The following is a 16438-nucleotide window of genomic DNA, read 5'->3' as shown; positions in this document are numbered from 1 at the left end:
TTGCGTGTGTATGCAGGAGCCGAGGGAGTGTACAGAATGGGTAGTTTTCACACAGCCTATCGTGCACGGTGCCGCAAGTACAGCATGTACAACAGCATGGACAAGTAGAAATGCACCCACCCCAAGGGCAGTCACAACAAGCACCTATGCAAACATAGCAAAATGGAAATACGGGGGAAAAAATACTCACATCTAGGATAGGGGGTGTCACTGTGGTAGGAGGAGATCGTTTCACAGGGACGGGGATGAGCTTATACCCTCAATAGGACAGCTCACAGGGTGACTTGATGTGTTCAGTACTATCTGTGACACCAGACCCCCAAGAGGAACCAAGGGTCAATGTGACGATAGAGGGCAAATCCTTTTCTTTACTTGTACACAATGGGGCGACCCGCTCTTGCATACTGGAGGGAAAATATCCAATGTCAGGTATTGCCATGAATGCTCAAGGGTTCTGTGCAGCTACAAATGTAGTTCATTTTACTGAAAAGTTACTGGTTTCTATAGGGGAATGTGACATGTCCGTTCCTTTGTTATATTCACAACAGACACCAGTTAACATTTTGGGAAGAGAGTTGATGACAGAACTTAACATGATGATTTCAATCACTGATCAGGGAATAGGGTGCTCGACTCCAGGAATACACTATTTAAACGTTAGAGAGTTTATACCGGCATTCACAGGGCAAGTGGCTCTACGAGGCGTCCCGGTAGATCCAGAGGTTTTCCTATATTGAGTGAGCATTTTGTTGACATGGCTACCTGGGCTAGTAGGGTAGAATGTGAGGATACCTTATGAGTTTATATTTAGACCATGAATACCTATGGATGAGGAAGAAGGACAGACTATTCCTATAGAGGTGGATGCTGCTATAGCATGAGGCGAGCTAGCAATGCTTGATGGGGTAGATGACGAAGGTAGATCATGGAGAACTGTGATAGCTCTCGAAGAAGGGTACCGATTGACTGATATAACAGATGAAGATATGTTCAGAGAAGAACATATTGATGATGAAGTGGTGTTCTTTATGAGTATTACATACTGGATAAGGATTGAGAAAAAAGAAATCCTATAGCGAATGGTGATAATGCGGCAATGACCAGAACTTTTCCAGGAAGATCTAGAAAAAGTAGCAAGTGTCCTGTGGACCACGGGCCCCTATGACGTAGGCCCATTGAAGGGAATAGGAGAGGTTAGAATAAAGCTTAAACCAGGAGTAGTTGTACCCCGAGCGAAACACCCTATGTCCCGAGAAGCTGATGAGGGCATATTCCAGACTATTTCAGCACTGATAAATCAGGGTATCCTAGTGCCATCAGAGTCATTGTGCAATGCTGCGAATCATCCAATTAAAAAATCTAAAGGGGGATCATGGAGATTTATCCAGGACTTGTGCCCTCTTAATCAGATTGTAGAGGCAGAGTTTCATTTAGTTCCTAATCCTGCAACAGTATTGTGTAGTATCCCAGTTGAAGCTCAGTACTTCACGGTAATAGATTTGAAAAATGTGGTTTTCTCAATACCATTGCATAAGTTTAGACAAAACCGACTAAATATACTTGTTTGCCTCAAGGGTATTGTGAGTGCCCATCGATCTTTAACAGGGTTCTAAAGATGGATCTAGGCAATATCAATCTTAAAAGTGCTGTGATACAGTACGTAGATTACATCTTGATTTGCAGTAAAACAGAGGATGAATGTAGAAAAGACTCTGTAACTAATGACTATTTTAGCAGACAAAGGCTATAAGGTGGACAAGGAGAAATTCCAGTATTTTCAGGAAGAAGTTTTGTGCATAGCTCAGTTAATTTCACATGAAGGAACAAAAGTGACACCTGAAAGGGCTGAGGCAATTATGAAGACACAGAAACCGAACACAGTGAGACAAATGCAGCAGTTTCTGGGCTTGCACAATTACTGCAGAGCATGGGTGTTTGATTAAAGCACGTATATTAAGCCACTTTTACGAGCGTTAAAGAAAGCAGAAGTTGGCAGGGAAAAGATTGAATGAACTGAAGAAATGGAGGAAGGATTTAAGGAGTTGAAAAGAGCAATTTGTACAGCTCTAGTTTTAGGGATTCCCAATGATAGCGAGGAATTTTATTTATTTTCACACACAAATGGGGCAGTGATGACAGCAGTGATCACACAAAGGACAACGTTGGAGTATAAGCCTTTGACATACTACAGCATGATTATAGACCCATTTATGAGAGGACATTTCCCATGCAAACAATCTTTGGCTGCTGTCGCATTTGCAATTGAGAAGTCCACAAGTATTGTCATGGGCTGCTCTATGACTCTTTATGTACAGCATGCCTTATTTGCAATTTTTGAGAAACCCAAGGGCACGTTAATGTCCCAAAGAGCTTCAGCTTACAAAGTAATGAATTCCAATCCATCAATTAAAATCGTAAGATGTAAAATAGTGAACCCAGCCATGTTTGTAGCATAACCTGTGGAAGAAGGTGATCACGTGCATGTCTGTGCAAATGATATACCTTGTGCGAAAGAGAATGCTTTAGCAGGAGGGGAGATTCTTTTTATTGACAGTTCTTCAAAAATTTACCAGACTAGTGAGGAGAGGCATTCAGGATCTGCAGTGGTAATGATAATGATGTGTTATTTATATAGCATCTTTATCCACACAGACACAGATTAAATGGTAAATTTGAGGTAGTGGCAAGTGCAAGACTACCGTTGCACTTTTCAGCACAAGCAGCAGAATTATTAGCGCTTATTGCCGCGCTAGAGAAACATGAAGGACAGGAAGTGATGGTGTACAGTGACTCTGCCTATGTATTATGAACCGTACATGCAGGGCTGTCATGTTGGAATAGGAGGGGCTATCTCCGCACAGACGGCTCCCCACTACAACATGCATCTTTATTTTACAGGCTCATTAAGGTAGTACAACTATCAGTAGCCATGGCAGTCGTAAAATGCACAGCCCATACTAAAAGAACAGACTTTACCTCTCACAGAAACGAAGCCACAGACATAGAAGCCAAAAGGGTTGCATACACTCCAGAGATTTTGTGTGTTGATACTAAAGATATTTAGGAAACGTCAACTAGAAGCATTTTAGTACGATAGGGGTTTAATATGCTTTCAATTACCCAACTAATAGAGATTCAGGGAATAACCACACAGGAAGAAGACGAGCTATGGAAACGAAGGGGGTGGTCTTTATCCCCCACGGAAGCATTATGGCAACAGGAAAGCACTGGAAAGCCAATGATGCCGGCAGCATTATTGAAAGTCACACTTGAACAACTGCATTACCCCGTGTATATAACCAGAGAAATTCTTGCTGCCACAATTACAGAAGACAGATTTGTTCCTAATCTTGTTGGATCACGTTACACAGTTCATGGTGAATTGCACCATGTGTCAAAGGTTTACTGATGGGCATACACTGAGAACAATCAGAGGAGTAATACCTCAGCCAAATGGTCAGTTTCCGCATTTACATATCAACTATGTTGATATGCTACAGACATGTAACGGATACAGGTATCTATTAGTGGTGGTGTGTCCCTTCTCTAGGTGGATCGAAGTCAGTCCTTGTGCATACCATGGTGTAACTTGCACAGCAAAGGTTTTCTAGTGCGAAAAGTCTTCCCATGGTGGGGTGTGTGCAAAGTACTAAGGTCCGATAATGGGCCACATTTTGTCAATGAGATATTCGAACAAATAGGACTTCTATTAAGTATAAAGTAAAAGTTTTGTTCTGCTCATCACCCACAAGCAAACGGGATAATGTGAGAGACTCAACAGCCTACTCAAAGAAAGGATCACCAAGATTAAATTGACTTTAAAAAAGAGATGGCTATACTGCCTACCCCTAACTTTATATGCCCTTTGGAATCAGCCAGGTTCTGACCCCCACCTCACCCCTCACGAGCTAGTGACAAGGCATCGCATTAGAACGCCTTTCATGCCTCCATCAAGAGTAAGGAGTGATACCCAGAATGTAGCGAAGACTCTAGGTGATGAGATGCATGATTATTTGATATGTAAGACTACCAGTGTTTCTTTCATTTCAGATCAAGTAACACATCAGAGGGAGGGGTCAAGGAACACGGAAGAGGACAATCCAGCGAACTATCCAAGTGAACTATTACCACTGCCAAAGCAAAGTTATATGTTGGTGATTTAATCCTCAAAGAATTTTATTAGAAAATGGCATGAACCTAGATTAAATGGTCCATTCTGTGTTGAAGAAGTCTCCCCTTCTGCAGTTAAGGTATCGGGAAGACAAGCTTGGCTGCATCTAAGAGATGTAAAGGTTTATAAAGGCGAGACCCTCCGTCCAGCAGTTGCTGACCCAGAAGCAAGACAAGAAGAAGAATTTCCACATTGGGCAGACTCGATCGATGACCAAGAAGAAGGATGATGAAGCAGCAAGTGATTAGCACATATTTCTTTCGGACTGGAATTCAGTGGACACTCCTTATATACTTTAGCAGGATAGCAGGAAGTGAATAGACTTGCAGAGAAATTCCAGAGGCTGAAACAAACTTTAGAAATTCTTTAAAGAAATAAATATTGCATCAGTATCAAGCTGTCAAGTTTGATACTTTCACTTATGTTTTCTTCCGACCCGCTTCCTCCCTCCGACTCCTCACCTGCCGAACTGGAGTCCCAATGTTAGTGTACGGGGCTCTCTCTATACGTCTGCAGCAGTGTTGACTTTGACCTGTCTCAATACGAAGCCACAGCGGCCACCGGTAAACGGTAGCGCTAGGGCCCTTGCACCGAGGCAGGCGAGTGTTCAGGGAAAAAGCACTTGGCAGAAAAAACCCCGGCTGATGAAGATGTCCTGATGTTGGTGTATATGAAGCGTGGAAGATGTAGAGATGCAGATCTTGACTTGCATGTAAGCACTGCTCCAATCACAGGAAGTAGAGCAGGGACAACGGTGCCAGAAGCAAACAGAATGCTGAGAAGGCAAAGAATGCAACCGCTGCAAAGGCAGTAAGAGGAAAAGGACGCAGAGCGCTGGATGAGGAGAAACTGAGAAAGCAGTAGAGGAGAGAGGAAGGGAGAATAGAGAATGGAGGGAACCCAAAAAGTAGGCACCCGAAGAATTTGTGCAGAAACACAGGGGAGCGTTGAACCAGGCGCGGAGAAGAAGCGAAAGCAAAAACTCCAAATGTTGCAACGCGCAGCTCGCCAGGAGGAAGGCAGTGAAGTACCTTCCGGTGAGTCGAGCACCGACAAACTGGAAGAGAAAAAGACTAGACTGTCACCGTGGGTTGCAGAGAGCGTGGTGGAACAATCAATAGCCTCCCCAACGGAAGCGATTCCACTGCTTCCAGGAGTTTGGACGCATGACACAAGCTTAGACATCAGTTCCTGATCAGAAATTGGAAGAGAGATTAATATTCAGATTCATTTCATGGAGAATATCTGTTTTAATTGATAAAATTACATGATACCTGTTGACAGTAACATGAACAGTTTTGTGGTTGCTATTTTTGTGTTCATACTTCAATCCCACCCTGCCCTTGTTAGGAGAGATGTTAATATTCACACCTTTCCAAATGATCCCAAGAATGGTCCAGTGATAAGGAGACTCTTAACAGCGATAATTGAGCAGATTATGCAATCACAGATGCAAAATGGAATACTTGAAGAAAAAATATTTGGAAAAGAGGATAATGTGATTATAGAAAGAGAACATGTCCAACAAGTATTAGGATGGCACATTAAATGTTTTTTTTCAGGTGCCTTGCCTGATATATATGTCTGTGTATTATTTTTATCTTTCTGTATCTTACATTTCAGAAAATCTATTTTCCTGCTAATCAAATTGAAAAAAGATCATCTATAATTCTTCCAAGTGTGGGTACGAGCATGTTACACAACATAAGAGAGATGCAGAAGAAAATAATCAGGGGATAAATACCTATCTTGATAATGCAGCTCACCTGGGGAATAATATGTGGCATCAGCATATGAAAAAAGTGGGAGAGAGAGCATCTGATGAGAATTGCTATGTCTGCTCTCTCACCCCCTTTGCCATGAATACTGTCAAAATATTCATTTCAACAGAGATGCCGGTGCAAGATGCGAAGTGCCTCAGTCATCCGGCAACATGTACTACTACAGGACAGTTCCAAGGGTGCTGGGCAACATTGCGATGGAGATCAAGACAGTCATTTCCATAAAAGGATGATTTTATCAAGACAAGACAAATGGAGAAAGAACCTGGATGCTTGTGTATCCTGCTGCAGGCCAGGATGAGGTGCTCATTGAAGAAATTAAGATAATAAACTGTTCTGACATGACAGAGAAGACTGGAATGCCTGGATGCTGGGAACGGTCACAGCTGCTGATCTATGGGCGAGTGCATACCAGTAAAGGATGGGAAGATGGAATGATGCCATATGCAGCTCATCCACTAAGAAAGGAAGCAGTACAATGAGTACAGGAGGTGAATGATGAGTGTTTGAAGTTGTGGTCTAAGTACTCTGAACTGCTGACATGGGTGGAGGATGAAGCTGAGCCAGTGTCCGTAGTCCCATTAATGAATGCAACCATGTGCTTTTGAAGCAAGGGGAAGAATTATGTTGGACATAACAAAGGGTGTAAAAACACCATGGATGTTCCAGGAATGAGGATAGGGATGGCTGTCCTAATGGATCAGTATTGGGCCTGTGGATCTAGAGCATATATGAAATTGCTCAGGAATTGGGGTAGAGTGTGCTCTTTGGTATACATCCATGTTCCAGCATTGGTGATCCCACAAAGTGATCTGAAGATGGAAGAATTTCCAAAAGTCGATGATCATATGAGACGGAGAAGGTCAATAGAACTCTCAAAAAAGGAGATCAATTACCAGATGGGAGCTGCTGCAAACAATCACTGCCACCATAAAGGGATTTAATGTGATAAAAGAAGAGTTGAGGGACATAAGGTTGATGACCCTCCAGAACAGGTATGTCCTCGACATGATCACAACCATGGAAGGAGGTGTTTGCGCCAAGATAGGGCCATCATGTTGCACATTCATACCAACCCATGACAGAGAGAACGGGACGTTGACAGAGGCCATATCGATGTTGACAGATTTACACATAAAAATGGTGGACGAGACATCAGCCACTGAAGATGACAGTTGGTTTGCATTCCTGTTCTCTTGGATTCCTTATTGGTTGGCAAATATATTCAAGTTCTTTGGAGCTATTTTGGTGCTAATAATATTTGGATTCTGTGTGATAAGGATAATAATTGGACAATGTAAGAAAACTGCCATAGAAGCATTAGGAATGAAGATCATTATTGATGCCAAGGATGCACTAGAAGCCAAGGATCTGACTGATGACACTGTCAGAGATTACTAAAGGCCAGCATTGTAGCACCTGAGGGAACGAAGTTCAGGTATCCAAAAGATCATAAGAAGTACGTTGGATGATGGGTCTGATTGTACCCTGAATCGACAGTGTAATTACATGACCTGAACACATTATAACAGCGGGCACCCTGAGGGGGGTGATGAAGATATGGACACTGAAGAGACATCCTTTCAAGAAAAATTATAAAGGAGCAGACAAACCTGAGGAGGTGGCTGAGGACTCGACCAGAGGGGGGAATGTAGAGGAGCAGCTGTGTACATCTGCAGGCGATCCTACCCCACTACCTCCTGTATTGGAGACATGAGATTGTGCCATGCCTGACACCAGCTTTAATACCAATACCACAAGCAAGTGTCTGAAAGAGGATATCTGAAAGAAGATACTTGTTGAGAAAACCCTACCGAATGTACCCTCGATGTGATGATAACCTACAGGAGGGAAAACGTGAAGGAGTATGAAAAGAAGCAAAGTAGGTGAAATGATGACATCATAAAGAAGTGTTCACGATGTTTCAAGATAAAGAAGTATGACAAGGTATGAGCCCTAGAGGACAAAAGACAGTGCAAGAGTTCAAATGAACTATCAACGTAGTCAAGATGAAGACTAGGCGGTAAATAAGATGTTGCTGAAAACAGAAGCTCAACACATGTACAGATGCTGAAACGCAAGGTAGATTAAGTCCTTAATGAGGACAGCTATAAGTAGCGAATAGAAGCAGGTAAAGCCACCATTATACAGAACTGGAAACTGGTATCATGAAAGAAGTAAGCCAGAAAACCATAAAGGGAGAGGGAAAGTTGTGTCGCAGCAAAATAGCAGGCTTATGGAGCTGCGTGGCGAGGCTGTCTGGCCCAAAGTCAAGATTGAAGAAATCAAGGTCAGCTATCTATTCTGAAAAGGAGCGAGCATGCAAAGGATAAATCCTCTCTTGTTAAGGTGCAGGAAAGAACACCAGGGATACCAAGCTTTAACTCATTTAGAGCATTTAAAACCTACAAAACGGACAAGATCCTGGTCTCCTGTCACGTGAGCCCAGGATGGAAATAGAGTTTGAACTTGGAGTCCCAGACACAATAGCGAGTGCCCTCACTCCTGTGCATTCCCAATATGAGAATACTCTACAAGGCCAAGTGCAAAGACAATTTTATGGCAGAAGGCATGGGTGATGAGAGATGCAGGGCTAGTTGGGTGGCGAGGTAGTATCATGTCCTATCTCCCTGCACCTGGGTCTGGGCTTACGTGCTGTTAAATGAACCGAATGTTCCAGACATGGAACAAGTGTGCCAACCAATTATATCAGTCCATATAAAGAAGGACCTAATAGTCTGAAGGACCAATAAGAAACTGTTTATCTAATGTTTCTGGAATTACATGTTTTTAGAGGTAGGCATAAGTTGTCCACCTGACATGGGACAGCCGGTAACAATCCTAGCTGCTATACAATTGTATATCTAGATGTTTCCATTTACCAATCCCGACCCTTGCTATACAATTGTATATCTAGATGTTTCCATTTACCAATCCCGACCCTTGATAGATTTTCTCACTATTGCCACGTAGTATGACATCACTCTGATGCATTAGCACTATAAGAATTGTATTTTTTGTGGCGATCATTGAGAGACTGAGCGTACATCCGTTGATGTTCGTTGTAACATCCCTGTTTTAGATAATTGTTAAAAAAACAGTACTTTGCCATCTTCCAGTGTTGGGTCAGTTATGTGGACTCAGAATTATTTTGCGCTAGAGAAACATGAAGGACAGGAAGTGATGGTGTACAGTGACTCTGCCTATGTGATATCAACTGTACACGCAGGACTGTCACGTTGGAATAGGAGGGGCTATCTCCGCACAGACGGCTCCCAAGTACAACATGCATCTTTATTGGACAGGCTCATTAAGGCACTACAGCTCCCAGTAGCCATAGCAGTCGTAAAATGCACAGCCCATACTAAACGAACAGACTTTATCTCTCGCAGAAATGAAGCCGCAGGCAATGAAGCCCAAAGGGTTGCATATTCTCCAGAGATTTTGTGTTTTGATACTAAAGATATTTAGGGAAGTTCAACCAGAAGAATGTTAGTACGAGAGGGGTTTAATATGCTGTCAATTACCCAACTAATAGAAATTCAGGGAACAGCCCCACAGGAAGAGGACGAGCTATGGAAATGAAGGGGCATGACGGTGTACAGTGACTCTGCCTTTGTGATAACAACCGTACACGCAGGGCTGTCACGTTGGAATAGGAGGTGCTATCTCTGCACAGACGGCTCCCCATTAAAACATGCATCTTTATGATCCCATCCCATCCATTCCATATGCACATTCCTGAATGCCATATGCTCACCAGGCGTGGTAGAATTGACTTATATAGTTTGATTTGTGACTGATGCAGCATATTTATCATAGGAACCTCTGCCTTATCACAATCGGGCAAACTGGCATGAAGAAACAGAACATAACACTGCAGTACAGGGTCTTTTAATCCTTTCACTTCATTGTTCTCTGTCTCCATCTTGTGGATTTTTTCTGTGTTTTCTTGCTGGCCCCTCACTTAGCTTATCGTCCTCATACTTCATAAGAAAGTAAGATTACGAAACTTTGCACAGTTTCAGGGCTCCTTTAAGACATTTACATGTTTAAGCATCTTGCAAATTGCCTGATCACAAACAATAAGGGATTCACTCAATTATGATTTTCTTTTTGCACGTTTTTCAAAGTGGTAAAGCACGTCAATAGTAAATTCTTCTGGATTGAAGCAACTGGGAGTCTTTGATCCAGTTTCTTAAGCTATATGAGAAAGGTGGCATGGGCACCCCATCATATACATAGCTGCCATATCTTTGTTTATCCCAAGAACTCCCTTGCTTTTCCTAGTCATAACAGAACCATTTTCACAAGACAATGAGACACACTGTGCGAAACTAAGATTTTTATTTTACAATGATGCTTTCATGGCAATTTACCAGTGACTTCATTAACTGTGGGCATTTCCAGAAAAGAATGTACTACTAGCCCAGATGTTTGGTCCTCATGACTTATAACTAATGGAAAAAGTATCCTCCTCATTTGAACTTCCATTTGTTGCAAGAGAAAACCCTTTTTATTGACAGCAAGGAACCCTTTTAACAGCCAAAATTGTATTGATGATATGGCTTCCTGTAGTTTGGCCACTTGAGTATGACTGAGCACTATTACTGTTTTTGAAAGAAACAGCAGCCAACATGTTCATTGTTTACACTAAATGGCAAATTGTATTTCACAATTAGCCCTTGAAGAATAATGTCTGCTTTTATAACAGTGTGAGAGAGTTGTGAGGATGTCTAAATAGAAGCTATTATACTGCTTGTTCCACTAACTGCAGAAGCACATGCCTTGTGTTTTGAAGTGGCAATATGTTCCTTCAAAACTGCCATGCCACCATGTCTTATGGAGAAATCACACCTACATATTGTGCAGAGAGTATGCTTTGTGCCAAATCTTGAAGACTTTCGAATGGATATGTATCTTCCCATGACATCTTGTAAACATTGCCCCACAGACCTGGCTTCGACATTGTCAAAAGTAAATTCTTAGCTATCTTTCCTGGTTTCTCCTTGTGTCACAATCAGTTTTCAGGAGAGCCTGTCTCTATGCTCCAGTTTTGAGCGATATAAAAGCTACAATAAGAGTTTTATAACATTGGCTATGAGGATAAAGGATGTCAAGATGTGAAATCACAGTATGATTTCCCTGCCATCACAAGACTAAAACAAAGTGCAAGACAGGAGATTTTACATTTTATTCTCCTAATTCATTTAGATAGCGAAACCATGAAAGAATCCAATGTGCCTTATACTGGATAAAACACACTGGGTAAGAAGATGATGTAAGCTTAGACAGCTACAACAGGGGGTAATACAGTGTGAATGAGATGAGGGAATAGGAGGCGGGACGCAAAGTAGATGGGTCACACACTGACAATTTAGCACTGGGACCGCCGTATAAAAAGTGCACTATATGCTAACATAACATGTCACTCAGTTTCTTGAGCAGTCTGTCAGACCACCCAAGATGCTGATACACTGCCGGGGCCCTGCGAACGGTCTTCATGGGTGTCCCACAAAGGCCAGAAACAGCCCTCTGTAAGCCGAGGTAAAAGACTATGGGGGTCATTATGAGTGCGTCGGTAAGGGGTTAATGGCACCGGTAAGGATGCCGGTGCCGTTAACCCCTTACCGCCGCATTACACGGTACCCTCGCGGGACCCGCTCAGAACGTCTGGTCAGACCAGATGTCCTTTGCGGGTCGCCCAAGGGGACCAGAGTTAATAACGGGCCGTTATAAACGGGCCCGTTATTAGCCCCCTCCCCATTCCCATTGAGCCCTATGGGGGCTCGAAAGGGAATGGGGTTGGGTATTTTGAATGGGGACTTACCGGTCCTCCAAGGTTGGAATGACCCGGTAAGTCCCCATTCAAGGAACCCGGACCCGGACACGAGTTTGGAGTCAGCCATAGCGCTAATAGCACCATGGCTACCTCCAAACTCGTAATGACCCCCTATATCTTGAAAGCATTTCCAGGAGAAATTGAGTATAATTTACTTTTAGCAAAGTTCAAATGCCAACATATACTGTGGTTTTCCCAGAAGAACTTTATCGCAGATCCTGCCCTAATGCTCTGATTATTTACTGGTGATCTTCATTACTCCTAGTCCTACTCTTCCTCATCACATTACTTATTGAAAGCGATCTGCTTTCCAAAAGAACCCTCACCCAAATGCCTTTATAGCCCCAGTCCGCACACATCGCCTGACATGTCCAATAATCTGCCTTTCTATATCACAGGAAAATGGACAATCTTACTACCGGGCAGGGAGATACGGCCATCATTACTGTGACGAGGAAGAGTAACAATAGGAGTAATGAAGATTACTGGTAAGTAATCAGAGCATTACCTCTGCATCCCGCTTCCTCCGACACAGTTCTTATTTATTGAAGTCTACCAAAGATCCAAGATGGGACCGGCAGATACTTGGACTGAAAAGTAACCTTCCTCTGCACCGATACTTTGTGAGAAGGTTAGTATGGCCACACACAAGCAACCGCTCAAGGAAAGAAAAGGGAGTGTGCAGGGAATCCTTCATCGAGACCAACCGGGAACAGGCCAAAGAAGCAGGCACTATGGATAGGCACGAATCCAGGCCACTCTTCAAGACTACTTCAGGTAAGCCAAGGTTCCTGTCCTGGAGAACAAACCAAAGACAGGTACCGTCAGAGAATAACAAGTACCAGGAAAACCAGGGAAGAAGGCAGGAAGATTATGGGACATGACAGGTGCTACAAACCCCGGGCTGTGAGGGGTAGGTTATACAAAGAAAATTGGGAAAGGGTTCTGTTGGAAGTCAGGCGGACCACCTTCAATAGTAAGTACAGTGATGAGGAAGAGGAACGTGAAGGTAATGATATTTTTTCATTATAGATACTATAAAAGAAACAGAATAAGTGCAGGACTCTGCATGGGCAGGTCTGTGTGCCTCTCGAGGGCCAATGACCTTGCAAACTCTTCAAGGCTTATTCATATTTCTCTGGTCCCATAGAATGTTTGCAACACATTTTCAATAGGTTGCCTTTTCAGCCCCCATAATTAGGCATTCTGGCAAACTATATCCCTTCTCACTCAGCTCCCATCCCACTGGAGCTTTCAAATACAACCAGTGTCACACTTGATGGAAAGATATTAACTGTTCGAGTTTCAAATTTGGAGTTAACACCAGGCGAACTGGGCAGAATGTCGCTGTTAATATCACACAGAACAGACAGGACAGTTCAGTCTGCCACAGTCAGATTGAATTGTCAAATCAAAACGTTTTAGTAACAGAATCAGATTGCAGAAGTTTGCAGTTGTACACAGCAGACACTGGGCATCCCACATTCTGCGCTGCAAACAAATTTTCTTTTCAGTGACTACTTACAAACAGGGTGATCTGAAGTTCACGGATGAAATGTATCACCATTAGGGCGGTCTGTGGCCACAGACTGAAACGTTCCAGTTCACTACTTACAAACGTCCTCCAGCAATACCTGTAATCTGGGGAGTGGGGTAAACATATTTGGTCAAACTCAATCAATCAATGTGAGCTTTATTTCAGCATTGATGCCATAAAAGCAGAGACTAAAACAGGGTGCAATATCATAAAATCACAGAATATAAGAGTTCATACATTTATGTGGCCCATTCTATCACATGACAAATGAAATCATGCTGCTAGAGGCATCTCATTTTTAAGTAAACATATTGTTCAATAAATATAAAACAGAAAATGACACGTTTCCCTCTATTCAGTGCAAAATAGGCATTTTTGTGAGCCACCACCATTCCAAGGGCATGTCCATAAGGCCAGAATGAAAGGTAGAGTCTGTGTAAAGGGAGCTTTAAAAAGATCTACATATTTGTCTATGCATGTTTCCTCTTTTATGCGTAGAGAGGTTATCAACACATTGTCATTACAGGGCCTATTCAACAACAAAGAGAGATTTCATTCAAGTGACCTAGCTTTCAAAAAAGCCTTCGGGTTCCCCTCTATGGTACTTGGTGTGGTCCACCAGTTGGTCATACCAAGCTTCTCACAGAGTATCTTTACATGATAAGGCCTGGACAAAGTCCTACTATTATATTAAATGAATGACATCAGTGTGCACTTTGAGATAGGATACGTATGATAAAAAAGAGAGAGACAGCGAGAGTGTGATACAGACAGAAAGCGAGACAGAGGGAGAGAGAGGGTTAGACAGTTGGCAAATGGCAGATAAGTAGAGAAATGGGTGAATAAGTGCATGGGTGCAATGATGAAGAGCTAGGTCAGTGAGTAGGCAAGCTGACAGGCTGTGAGACAGAAAACAATAGAGAAAGAGCTAGCCAGAGAGAATGACAGGGCGAAAGACTACACAAAGAAGAGATGAGCGAGTAGAGCCATTTATGGAGGGTGTCAGGAAACAGAAACATTGAGAGGAAGAGCAACAAAATGAGAGTTGAGACAGATGAGAGATAGAATGAGAGGACGAATGCCAGAGGAAAAAGAAGGGACAAAGAGAGGAGACAGAGGAAAAGGAGGAAGGAAGTGGCGAGAGTTATAGAGGATTGAGAATTGGAGCAAAGGAAGGATAAGGAAGAAGAGAGAGAGACACTAGGAACAGTGTGAGAGAATGAGAAACAAATATCAAGAGCTAGACATAAATGGTGTGAGAGAGTGCTAAGGAGAGAAAGAGAGATTGTTAGCGAGAAAAAGAGAGTGAGAGAGAAAGAGAGAGAGGGAAAGAAACATAGGGCCTCATTACAAGTATGGAGGTAGCCATGCCGCTCTTAGCGGAATGGCTACCTCCATACCAGGTCCGTGTTCCCTGAATGGGGAATACCGAGCCATTCCGACCTTGGAGGGCCCGGTATTTCCCCATTCAGGGAACCCGGACCAAGTACAAGGCCATTCCCATTTGAGCCCACTTAGGGCTCATTGGAAATGGGGAGCGTGCTAACAAAGGGCCTGTTAATGACGGGCCCATTGTTAGCATGCTGGGCCACTCGCGGGACCCGCAAAGGACATCTGGTAAAACTAGGCGTCCTTAGTGGGTCCCGCGGGCGGACCTCGTAATGAGTTGGTAGGGGGTTAACAGCACCAGCAGCTCTACCAGCGCCATCAACTCCCTACCGCCAGGGTCGTAATGAGAGACAAGAGAGAGAAAGTAGTGTAAATTAATTTCACTAATTTCTCCACAGTTTGACCTATCCAGCATGACAAGTGACAGAGACGCATTTTTTAAAATCCAACGCCACCTAGAATCCAACCATATCCTAGGAGTATGCCAGTCTGGTTTCTGCCCAGGCCATCGTATGGAGTCAGCTCTCCTAGACCTTATGAACCAGATCGATGAGATTAAGGATGAGGGGAAACCTGCACTACCGCTCCTACTAGACCTTTCCGCTGCCTTCGACCTAGTCGACCATAATATACTATGCCACCACCTCACCTCTGCAACATCCTTTTCCCCTGAAGCGACATCTTGAATTGCCTCCTTCCTAGAAGGTAGAGTAATGAAAGTATTCTCGGAAAATGCCTGTGCTGCATCCTCCCCTATCAGTTGTGGAGTACCCCAGGGGTCATGCATCTCATCGACTCTGTACAACATATTCAGTCTCTCTTCCACTTTGGATGTTGGGGTATAGCATACACTAACTACGGCAACACCATCCAAATTCTACTCTCCCTTTCTGTTACCTACACTACTGACGGAGCATCGCTGAGCTCAACCTATGCCACCATCGAAGCCTGGATGGCAATCTATGGCCTACGCCTCAACAATAAGAAGACTGAACTACTCCTCATTGGACCACCCTCCGTGAAAAAAAAAACTGGTCCCCGAATACTCAGCCTTCAACATTGACAACAGGCTGATATCAGCTTTAGCAGCGGTAAAAACTCTAGGAGTATAACTTGATGCAGCACTCTTCTTAACCCAGCAAGTAAACGCCAAATCTTCGTCAGCTGCCTATTCAACCAAACTCCTCAATGCTGCCAGACCTTATCTCTCTGTAGACAGCTGCCTAATGATTGCTCGTACAGTGGTTGGCACAAGGCTGGACTACTGCAATGTACTCTTCCCTGGCACATGGGCAAGCAAAAACTCCAGACTATCCAAAACAATGCCCTACGAGCCACACTGAACATTCCGAGATCAGAACATATATCTGCTGCCCGTGGCTCCCCAATCTGGTAAAGGATCTCATTCAAGACACTGGGCCTCATTACGACCCCGGCGCTAAACCATGGTGCTATTAGCAGCATGGTCCATGCCGTGGTCCGCCATGGTGAATGGCGGAATTACCGCCCCATTCCAAGGTTGGCGGGGCGGTAATTCCCCATTCACCATGGGCCCTTCCCCATTCCCATTTTTGCCCATAGGGCTCAATGGGAATGGGGAAGGCGCTAAGTACGGTGCCACAAATTGCGGCACCGTACTTAGCACCAAGGTCCCTTTGCGGCACCCTACTTTAACGGCTGGTAAAACCAGCCGTTAAGGTCGGGTCCCGCAAAGAACC

The 16438-nt window shown here is 43.6% G+C and overlaps 1 protein-coding gene across 2 annotated transcripts in view; it reads right to left on the bottom strand.

Annotated features, from left to right (window-relative positions):
* Positions 1 to 16438, bottom strand: part of LOC138580216 (C->U-editing enzyme APOBEC-1-like) — a 327632-nt gene that overhangs the window by 20936 nt on the left and 290258 nt on the right. For both annotated transcript variants that reach the window (XM_069650576.1, XM_069650577.1), the window contains one exon: positions 13320 to 13435. In XM_069650576.1, coding sequence (XP_069506677.1) covers positions 13320 to 13435 — 116 coding nt within the window. The remainder of the gene's footprint in view (positions 1 to 13319; positions 13436 to 16438) is intronic.

This window comes from Ambystoma mexicanum, chromosome 3p (genome assembly GCF_040938575.1).
Source record: "Ambystoma mexicanum isolate Mex_15411 chromosome 3p, UKY_AmexF1_1, whole genome shotgun sequence".
NCBI lineage: Eukaryota > Metazoa > Chordata > Amphibia > Caudata > Ambystomatidae > Ambystoma > Ambystoma mexicanum.
Note: the sequence above shows the minus strand (reverse complement) of the source record. Positions and strands in the feature narration are given on the sequence as shown.